Source organism: Simochromis diagramma, unplaced genomic scaffold, assembly GCF_900408965.1.
Source record: "Simochromis diagramma unplaced genomic scaffold, fSimDia1.1 OVJJ01000822.1, whole genome shotgun sequence".
Taxonomy (NCBI): domain Eukaryota; kingdom Metazoa; phylum Chordata; class Actinopteri; order Cichliformes; family Cichlidae; genus Simochromis; species Simochromis diagramma.
Genome location: NW_024387520.1, coordinates 7,841,640 through 7,852,368, shown reverse-complemented (window position 1 = coordinate 7,852,368; position 10,729 = coordinate 7,841,640). Strand labels below are relative to the sequence as shown.

The window sequence follows — 10,729 nt, the reverse complement described above, 5'->3', positions numbered from 1 at the left end:
AATGTGTTCATTTAAGTGTGTGTGTGTGTGTGTGTGTGTGTGTGGAGGGTGGGGGTGCAGGGCTCTGACTACTGAAACTACTACAGGATTTTTCATCATTTAAAGGCACAGAGGAGAGAGAGAGGAAGAGAGAGAGAGGAAGAGAGAGAGAGAGAGAGGAAGAGAGAGAGAGGAGAGAGAGAGAGAGAGCGGGTGGGTGAGAGAGAGAGAGGTGCAGTGGAGAGAGACAGCCTCTTAGAGCTGTGAGGCAGAAGTGATGGATTCAGCCCACAGGAAAGTGACAGTCCTCTCCTAACGGGCCGTGGGCAGCACACAACCTGCCTCAGACTCTCACTGTTGATCAGGAAACTACCTCTGCCACCTGGCTGACGTTACCAGCTGTCCCTTTTTTCTCTTCACAACTTTTTTTTTTTTTTGTTAAAGTGGATCTGGGAGCAATCTCCTTAATGTTTGAAGATTAGTTTCAACTTGACATTCTGTTTGGCTACTGACAGTTTCTTTTTTCTTTTTTTAACAATTACAACAATAGGCTTTGAAACGCCACCTTTTCACCGGTGGAGTGGACTAAGGTGAGAAAAGGCTGAGTAACTATAGACAGCCAGAGCGCAGAGAGGACTACGCGGGGGTGCAGGTTTCACCCTTGGGATGACGTTCAACCATAAGAAACTTCAGACAAGTCTGGCAGGAGGGCAAAGGAACTGAAGGAGCCTCACCAGTATTGTGCAATTATCTCGTAAGCATGATGTAACCTTGTCATGAATCTGCAGTTACCTTATGATCTGGTTTATTTCAACAGGGTGTTGCATTCATTCAAAAATGACTTTACTCGTTTTTAGTATCTTGAGGTAGCGAGTTGTGAGTAGACTCGGTCTCAATAACTAGTTCTAGTAGTGTGGTTAAGCTCGCTTTGTAACAGCAGGCTGAAGTCAGACTTCTGTACTTGGTTTAATGATTTCTGCCTAATCCTGAATTCAGCAGTCATCATGTAGCATCCGTCATCTGACTCACTGCTTGTAGCCAAAAGGTAATTATGCTTTATGGTGACTAACTGGACTGATGCTGACTATGACAGATTTGGCCAAGGGGAGGTTAATTCAGCACAGGGGGATGCTGGTGAGTGAGCCTCTTTAGTGAAGTGCCTCTTTATTACTCATTAGGAAAAAAACCTCTGTGTTTTCAAAACACAGAGCTCTTAAAGTTTAAAATGAAGGGACATGCCCTGTACGTGTTATATGTATGAAGAGCTCTTTATGATGGTGCTGGACACAAGACTTCTTTTTATTATCTATAAATAACTGCTCATTTATAAAGAGGGGGGAGAAAAAAAGGGACAACTTTACTATGTTAAGCACACTGCAGCTTCAGGATGTTCCCCTGGACTCAAGAGGACAGGGAAGCAGGCGGTTGAATCTAGTCTTTGTTTCTGTTGCCAGGGTGGTGTTTGGATAAGGGGGCTTTGAGGTAGAATGCTGGAACTTATCGAAACAATTCCCAAGACCCCCTGCCTCCCCGTCTGAAATCACAAGAGAGAAAAAAAAAAGAGCATTGAGTGGAACAAAACCTACATTCAAAAAAAAAAACTTTATCTCCGCTTTTCAGTAGACAGTGGAAATTACAAAAATAACCCCAGTTGCCAAGCTGGTAACTGGGGTTAATCATGCCTCAAATGACATGTTACACGCTCATAAGGATTACATGCTTGAGGAAAGAATGAGGTTCGCCTCAAGGTAAAGCAATAGTGCAGATTACCATGAGCAGATTGAATTTGACTCTGATCCAACACTTATTGGGTGTCATGCAGGAGACTTTGCCAGTTCTCAGCAGCGGTGGCGCTAATTTGAACATGCAGCACAAAGCCACGCGGCAAAGTGTCCGCTTCTTTTTTGGCAACTGGCAAATGAGATGCTGTGTAGCCGTGTTGTGATCTCCTGTTGAGGGTGATGATGATGGTGTGATTGTGATGCATTCACACAGAAAGTAGGACAATGAATGAAGTGGGTCAGCAGCTATGGAGCATCTTACAGGTAGATGACGAGGGGTGGGGGGTGGGGGCGTAGTAGTGGTCCTCCATCTACAGGGGCGCTCTCGGTTCCGCCACTGCCACTGACTCTCGGTGTGAGTATGGCTCGCTCTAATGAGGTGACGAAGAATGTTTGGAATGCCATGCTCAGTCTGAAATGAGAGGGGCTGGGGTGAGAGGCATGGACCAGCCGGAGCAAGGCAGCCCACCTTCTAATTAATATGTGCTGAGCATGACCATGGCGCTGGTCAGAGACACAGTGACCTCGCCCCCTTCACCCACCCATCACACTTAATTTAACACGGAGTAAAATCCAGAAAGAGGAGTCGTGTAAACACAGACTTACCACCTGAAAACAGTGAAACCAAAACATGTTGGTGTGAAGCAGACTCGAAAAAATTACCTAAGAGGAGCTGCCAATCATACTGCAACAAGAAGGCTCACTCATTTCATTCGATCATATGCCTTCAGGCCTAGAGCAGAGTATGTATGGATATGGCACTTTTAAGGACCACTCAATAATTGCAGCGTTTGGTGGTCAGTAGCAGTTTGTTTAGGTGGACTGATCTTAGGACTATAAAGTCCACGGGGGTTTTAACAGGAAATAAGGAGGTAAAGGCTTTTCCACTGATCCCCCTGGCAGACTATGGATAAGGTAATAACATGCTGCCTCTGCTGGGGCAGATGAGACTGGCTATTGTCCCCGGGATACTGAATGCCAGCAAGTGTTGTTATTAGAAACACATTAACAGGGGGAAAAACATTCATAGACATGCACAGACTGCATCACACTTGCGAACACACGTTTCACCGCAAGCTGCAAACATTTTCCCCTCAGCTTTGAAGTGTAGAGAAGCCTAGAGCAGGAGATTCCAGGCTAACTACGTCCAAAATGGGAGTCCTCCACAGCAGGGGCAAATCACACGGCATTTCTCTGAGACAGAGCTCATGTTCCGGGGGGGAGAAACCGCAGGAGCCGTGGACAAATACAGTCATCAGCACATTGCAGGACAGGCCCTGAGCTGCTCTATTATCATGCCGCGGGCTTACTTGTAAGCTATTATTAGTCACTTCTTCAGGGTTTGATCTGTAAGACTTTAAGACTATATTTGTCAGACCTGATTAGAAGAATCTCTTTGCATAGTGTGAAAAATATTTTGACACTACAATTTCGGCGTCAATCAGTAATAGCAGAGATGCCCTCACTGAGCCGGGCTTTGTCAGATGGATTAGCTTTTCTGAAAGACAGAAGAGTTTCGTGCTTTATCTAAAGAAGAAACTGTGCACTTATTTTTTTTATTTTTTTGCATAGGTGACGAGTGCTTTAAAGTATTGTATTACCAAAGTACCTCTGAGACCTTGTGCTCTTTTGTACTGTAATTTAAAAAAAAATGTTCTGGCTGAGTAAACGATGACATCAAAAACACAGGTTACATAAGACTACCATGAACTGTGCAGAAGATCATTTCTATTACTTTTTTTTCCCCCAGGAAGAAAGTGTTTACACATTTGATTCTAGACAGATAAAGCCAGAAGAGTCAAATGTGCCAAGGGTCATGATCTTGGACAGTGCTGCATTTCTCTTCTCCATGTCTCCAATCTAATGTGCTGGCTACACGCCCGGATTAACAAGACAAAAACATTTCTGCTCTCTTCCCAATTTTGTGCTCACCGTTATATGGTAGATGGTCTTTTACACAAAGATAAGCAATAACAAATGGAAGTCCTGAAGGCAGGCAATCGTTACACACCCAATTTAGGTTTCTCTGTAATGCTTTATGATTAGGCCGGCCCACTTTGACTCCAAGGAGGTGTTAAACAGGACCCCTCTGTAATCCAATATGCAGCAGCTTTCAATTATGCTGTCCAAGGAGTTACAGGCCTTGTTATCCTTGTGCAGGAGTTACATTTACCTCAACAACCAGTAGCACATTCCTCCAGATCTTCAAAAACTCTGAAAACTTATTTTACTAATAATATAAATAATTTCTAGGGGAATAGCTCATATTTTAATTCTCCTGAACCCTTGAGGAAATGCTTAATTACACACAGGAAATATGATTTTAAAGAGATTTTAAACTGAACTTTATCTCAGATTCAATCAAGCAAAGATGAGGATAATATTAGCTGCCTTTATTCATTCATATTCATGCTGAATGCTAAAGTAAGCTTTCAGTCTCGCGGTCAAAGCAGAAACAGACACGTTTAAAGTCTGCAAATTAAGATGAATTTCCTTCATGACTTATGATTAATCGTCTGAATGCAACCAATTTCCCAGTTTTGGTAGGAGCTATATATACACAGAACTGATGCAACATGCTCAATACTTTAAACAGAGCTTTGAATAGCATCATCTGGTGGTGTCTCAAATTTTCCATGAGTTAAGATGTCCAGGCCTGCAGAGTGGAACAGATGCATGTTGGAGTGCGTAAGGGACAAGCGGTGGCAGTCGCTCAAGCGGAGCCGACGCCAGAACGACAAATTAAGCTAAGCGCACGCTCCTACCAGCGACTTAATAAACCAAAGTGATCAGCACATCACTGTTCGGGGCAATGAGGTGTATTAGTAACTATCAAACCACGTGTGCATGTATTGCTTTTGAAGCTCGGACTTCAATTTTAAAAAAACAGGCTCAGCACATTTGGTAAATTACACTTAAAGCCAGAGGCAAAGCAACAGTGTCTGCTCACACCAGCAGTGATATGAACAGCAAAGACACTGAGACACTCAGATTTATGGATTACGCATGAATATAATGCATCTGTGACACTCAGCAGGGCAAGTGAGCCATTTTCTTTCAGTTGACTGTATCTTTGCCAACTTCTGCCCAGCCTACACTGACACGTGTATGCATGCTGCTTCTGTACCTGCTTGTTTCTTGTGGTTAATGAAGACAAAACCAGTGTATCTTGATGAGCAAGCTTTTTCTGGTAATAGACCTATGTTAACATCAAGATTCTCTTGATATTGCATCAAAATAAGGTTTTGGTTTATTCCTATTTGTGCTTTTAAATGTAGAAGTAACAGATTGAGCATAGCTGTGTCTTCTGCTTAACAGTTGATAGTTTCCCCCTAAACATCTCCATGTTTTCCATTTTCTTACTTGCATTCTTTAGAGTTGGACACTAACTCATGGAGCCCCCTTCAGTGGTCCTGCTAGGGCTCCTTCTAGTTTATGGACTAGCCTGTGGAGTCCAGCAGACGTTGGGGAGTCGCTCAGATGGCAGCCGTGGCAGGGGCAGTACCCAAGAATTTGAGAGCAGCGAGGAGGTTCTGGAAAGAGATTTTATCTATGCAGGAAGGAGCAAACGTGCTCCAGCTGACCAGCAGCAGGACAAATGTTCCTACACTTTCATTGTACCTCAACAAAAAGTGACTGGAGCCATCTGTGTCAACTCCAAGGAGCCAGAGGCCATGCTGGAGAACCGGGTCAACAAACAAGAGTTAGAGCTGCTTAATGTGGAACTACAGAAGCAGAAGAGGCAGATCGAAACCCTGCAGCAGTTGGTCGAGGTGGATGGGGGCATCGTCAACGAGGTCAAGCTTCTGAGGAAAGAGAGTCGAAACATGAACTCCAGGGTCACTCAGCTGTACATGCAGCTGCTCCATGAGATCATCAGGAAGAGAGACAATGCGCTAGAACTGGCACAGATGGAGAACAAGATCCTCAACCAAACCTCTGAGATGCAACAGCTCACCAGTCGGTACAAAGATCTCGAGCACAAATACCAGCACTTGGCTTCTTTAGCCACCAACCAGTCGGCTCTCATTGCCGTGTTGGAGGAGCAGTGCCGGAGTCGACCTCCTCCTCGCCATGTTCCCGTGCCCCAGCCCCAGCCGCGGCCTCAGCCTCCACCACAACCCTCACCCCCTATTAACAAGCCCTACCAGCCGCCTGTAATCCCACGCATCAACAACCCAATCAGCAATGAAATCCAGAGTGACCAAAAGTCTCTTCCACCAGTTCTTCCAACAATGCCCACTGGTACGCACAGTCCATCTACCACTGACAAGCCCTCTGGTGAGTCTAACAGTCCAACAGAAAACATTTGTATTTGATGCATTGGTACCAAAACAAACCAGCTGCCATGACAAACAGCATTCGCAAAACAAAGACCGTGTTTGTGAGTGAACCTCTTAATCATTAACACCCATTCTTCGTAGTCATAGCAAATTTGAATTTGTCCCACACATTCCTAGAGGAGAGAGCTGGCCGTGAGAACAGAAACGCTGTTGTCTTCTGCCTTTTCAGATGCATATCATCAAATTGCCACGATTTAACCCGCATAAAAACACAAGCATGGCTAACTGTGTGCGCCTAAATGGATACCTGGCCCTAAGCCCATTGTCCTTTTGAACATGTGCGTGCAGATTTAAGAATTGATGCGAAGGGCATTTGATGGGATCAGTTGCAGTGAATAGTACACCGCCACTCCTTTTTATTAAAAGACTTTCGTTTTGGTGGAAAAACAGCGGACTATTCCCAGCATTTCCAGTGGGAGCATTTTCCGTTGACATTTCGTGCCACTGCATGCCACTTTTCACCAGGCTGCATGTGAACAGTAGCCTTTGTATGAATTTTTGAAAGGAGGCAAGTAATTTCCTGCCCACGGTCATGCAACTAACACCCCAAAAAGTTATTCAAAACTGTAACAGAAAGCTACACACCACGAAGAAGTAAAGAGAGGAAGACAGGGATTTGAAAGGCAAACAGAAAACATGAGGATGAAGTCTAACAAAAAAGGGAGGGTGTAACTACAAACAGAAAGAGATACCCTGAGTCAATGATGTCATTTGTTCCAGCTGAACCAGGCAAGACTCAGTCATATGTTCCACCGAAGAAGCAGACTTTATCAGGCAGAACAGAGCAAGGGCAGGGCAGGGCAACTTTCTGGCTTGTATCGGCCCAACACAGACATTCCTGAGAGTAAATGGGTGGCTAAGAGTGGACTATGAAACAGATATCATCCACAGTGATTTCTTGAAACCAGAAACATGTGTATAACAACACGTTCTTTGCTTCTTTCTTTCATATGCTTGCTTTTTTTCCTCGTGTAAAACACTGATGGACCTCATCCTCCAACTCCAATGCTCCGTGCGGCCCATAATTGTCTTTCTTTTTGCATTTAAAAACTGTAACACGGGCCAGTTAGCAAACCACTCAAGCATGCAATCATGACAACTTAAATACATTTTAACATTTTTGCAGATGAGTGTTTTTACCATATTTGCTATGCTTGGAAGAAATACAGGCACATGTTCAAATTAGGGTAGATACAGCTGCTGAAAAATAATGCCGTTTTGATGCTGCTCAGGCTGTTCTGTGCAGTTTCTTTCCCCTCTGCAATAACATTAACATCTTGGTAATATAAACACACACGAAACTCTAACGTGTTATACATGACTGAAACGTTTTTGCTATTGTTTCATCATTCAGTAGTCAGGATTCCCTTTGCCCTCATGCCAGTGTTTCTTTTGGCTGCGCAATCAGCAGCCATTTCCCTTGTGATAGTAGAAGCCAAAGTCAATTCTACTGTTAAAATGAGCGCCTGTGCAGAAAACTGGGATTCCCTGTGGTAAAGTACAGTAACTCTTTGTGTCACTCTGAGTTTTTCTCTTTTTCTGACTCTCAACCTTTGAGCAAACACTTGCAACTGAGTGTGTTTTACATGCTGTGTACACATTATGCTTTAATCTTTCTGTCTAGGCCCGTTTAGAGACTGTCTGCAGGCTCTAGAAGACGGACACGCAACCAGTGGCATGTACCTGGTGAAGCCAGAGAATGCCAACCGACTTATGCAAGTGTGGTGTGACCAGAGGCACGACCCAGGTGGCTGGACTGTGATTCAGAGGAGGGTGGACGGCTCTGTCAACTTTTTCAGGAACTGGGAGACGTACAAGGTGCGGCAACTTCACACCAGATCAAGGACTTCATGGTCTGGAGGGAAGCTGGTTACTTATGTAGGGTGTTTTGACACTAACCAGATGTCAGTGACCAATGAATAGGTGACTGTTAAGCTTTCCACGTGTCTAATATAGTCTGATTGCCCCTGCATACGTCACAGCCTAATACCTCATTAATTTCAGCAATGAGGTATTTGTCTCAGTGGTCTTCTGAGACAAATTCACACATACAAAACTATTGGATTGCATTTGGAAGTCATGTTAGTGTGTTGTATTATCATTACTGACATTCTGGAAAAATACTTTTTGAATATTACACCAGAACTACCAGATAAATGGCTATGGAGGGCTGTAGAGAACATTACCACTTACCCAGGGGAACTAATTTCCTCTATCTCTTGAATGGGAAACCTCTTACAGTGGAAGATGGAGTTCATAGGTAAACATTTATAGGCTGTGACTCCTGATTAAATCTTAGCTCAGAGGAACAAAAGAAACTTTTGCAAAAAAACCTCTAAACCACACAAGATCTCAAATTGCCTTTGTGCACTCATCAAAAGAAGTGTTTCCACAATTTGAAACACCACAAACCAACTTATAATATGACCAGAGCCAGAAAATAGTGGCGCGCCAGGATCAAGTATGTTGGCTTTCACACTAAATGCACTGTATCCTGCTGCATTCTCAATAACAACATAACAGTGGAAATCTGGAAAACCGACTGAAGCTATAAATTCGACTCAAAGGGTCCATTTATGATAATGTTCCTTGACGATAAACAACCACAAAAAAAAAAAAGAAAAAAGAAAAGAGAGATAAAATTCACAATTATAACCAGAGCAGGAGCAACGACCCTGAATCATCCCCCCCGGCCGTCCAATCTAACCATTCAAAGCTTTTCAAACAACATTCAGAAGGGATTTACTAATTGTACTGATAATGTTTTTTTTTTTCTTAACACTGCACTTCACAGCAAGGTTTTGGCAATATTGACGGCGAGTACTGGCTGGGTCTAGAGAACATCTACTGGCTGACTAACCAGGGAAACTACAAACTGCTGGTCACACTGGAGGACTGGTCTGGCAGAAAGGTGTTTGCGGAGTATGCCAGCTTCAGGGTGGAGTCTGAAGCTGATTTCTACAAGCTGAGGGTGGGCCGCTACCATGGAAATGCTGGAGACTCGCTGACCTGGCACAACGGCAAACAGTTCACAACACTGGACAGAGACCACGATGTGTATACAGGTAAAAATCTGGGTGACGTTCCGGCAGATTAGCTCCAATAATTTCTCCATGTTTATGAGCATAGCTTGCCTGTTTCTCATTTATTTTCCACGTTTTTAAGGAAATTGTGCCCATTACCAGAAGGGAGGCTGGTGGTACAACTCTTGTGCCCATTCTAATCTGAATGGAGTTTGGTACAGAGGAGGACACTACCGCAGCCGCTACCAAGATGGAGTCTACTGGGCAGAGTTCAGAGGAGGAGCTTACTCATTAAAGAAAGTAGTCATGATGATCCGTCCAAACCCCAACACCTTCCACTGAGCATCCGAGGAACATATACTATACTGTATGCCTCCCTAAACAAACTATTTACAGGCCATTATTATTCTTTTTTTGGGGGGGGTAGGGGGGGGGGGGACCTAGAACCAGGTCAAGGTAAATTGAGATAAAAGTGCAATATCAAACATTAGGGCAATACTCATCTCCATGACAACTTTACACATTTGCTCCCTGCTTTTTCTGAGGTGTGTACATTCTCAGTGTAACATATGAGACAAATGAAGGCGTGCTCATTGCTCAGAAGTTATTATAGAGACAGGAACCTTAGGTGACCCTTTAGGATGTGAGGGAGTAGCTTTAAGTTAGGGACCCTACAATATATAGAGTTGACACAGGAAATGTATCCAGTGATTTTTTATAAAAAATTTCATTCATTTTTCAAAAGTGCAATTTGTAGAACCAGTTAGATTTATTAACTTGTAATAGAGCCTTGATTTTTTTTGGCCAGTTTTTTTTTCTTTTCCAATTTGAAAAACTGCACAGTTCATGTACCCGGCGACATCTCCTCTTTTCCTCTTCTCCCTCTGTCTCTGTCTTGTTTTTTTTTTAAACCTTAAACTGTTAGCGAGTACAAAAACCTGATTGACAGTATTTTATGGAACTTTTTTTAAGATCAACGTTTTTTTATATTCATTTTGAAATCTTGAATAGCTTGAGCAGGTATCATAAAATTTGCTTGTATAAATCAAGCACTGTATTTACTGTATAAATCTCGTGGTTTGTTGATGTCAGCAGATCCAACAAATTGCGTTTGTACATAAGAAATTTGTAAAATAATGTATTAAAAATTGTCATGACACTTGTAATTGCAATAAAATATGTACAGCTTGTGCATGTTTTTGTTATTTGTGCCTCGTGGGTCAGTAACGTCAGCGAGTAGGCACTGAGTAGTCATAATGTACAGTCAACTAGACAAGGTTTTTTCCTTTTTAATGCAACTTTCTATGATTAAGACACTTCTAAAAGCTTAACCATCTCATAGTGTATAATCATCAGATGTTTCTTATTATACCGAAGCATTAAGAATGTGGCTTATAAGATATAACCTAATAATCTGAGCAATATTCATTAGAATAACTGTGTAAAATACTTTGTGTTTTTACTGCGGATAAATGTTCATCTACGTAAAAGGTTTCTAATCAAATTACCCCAATAACTAACTTATAAGTGGAGTATTGCTCTTTTAAACTTCTTCTGAGTCCTGTGCTCACCGTGCCAGTATTTTATGTTCATCATAATTGCT

At 42.8% G+C, this 10,729-nt stretch overlaps 1 protein-coding gene across 1 annotated transcript; it reads left to right on the top strand.

Annotated features, from left to right (window-relative positions):
- Positions 1 to 224: 224 nt before the first annotated feature.
- angptl2b (angiopoietin-like 2b) lies at positions 225 to 10,316 on the top strand. The gene is made up of 5 exons (XM_040019530.1): positions 225 to 733; positions 5,137 to 6,041; positions 7,728 to 7,921; positions 8,898 to 9,168; positions 9,269 to 10,316. Exons 2-5 carry the CDS (start codon positions 5,153 to 5,155, stop codon positions 9,466 to 9,468), a joined length of 1,554 nt encoding a protein of 517 aa, XP_039875464.1. The 5' UTR covers positions 225 to 733; positions 5,137 to 5,152; the 3' UTR covers positions 9,469 to 10,316.
- The last annotated feature ends 413 nt before the right edge of the window (positions 10,317 to 10,729 follow it).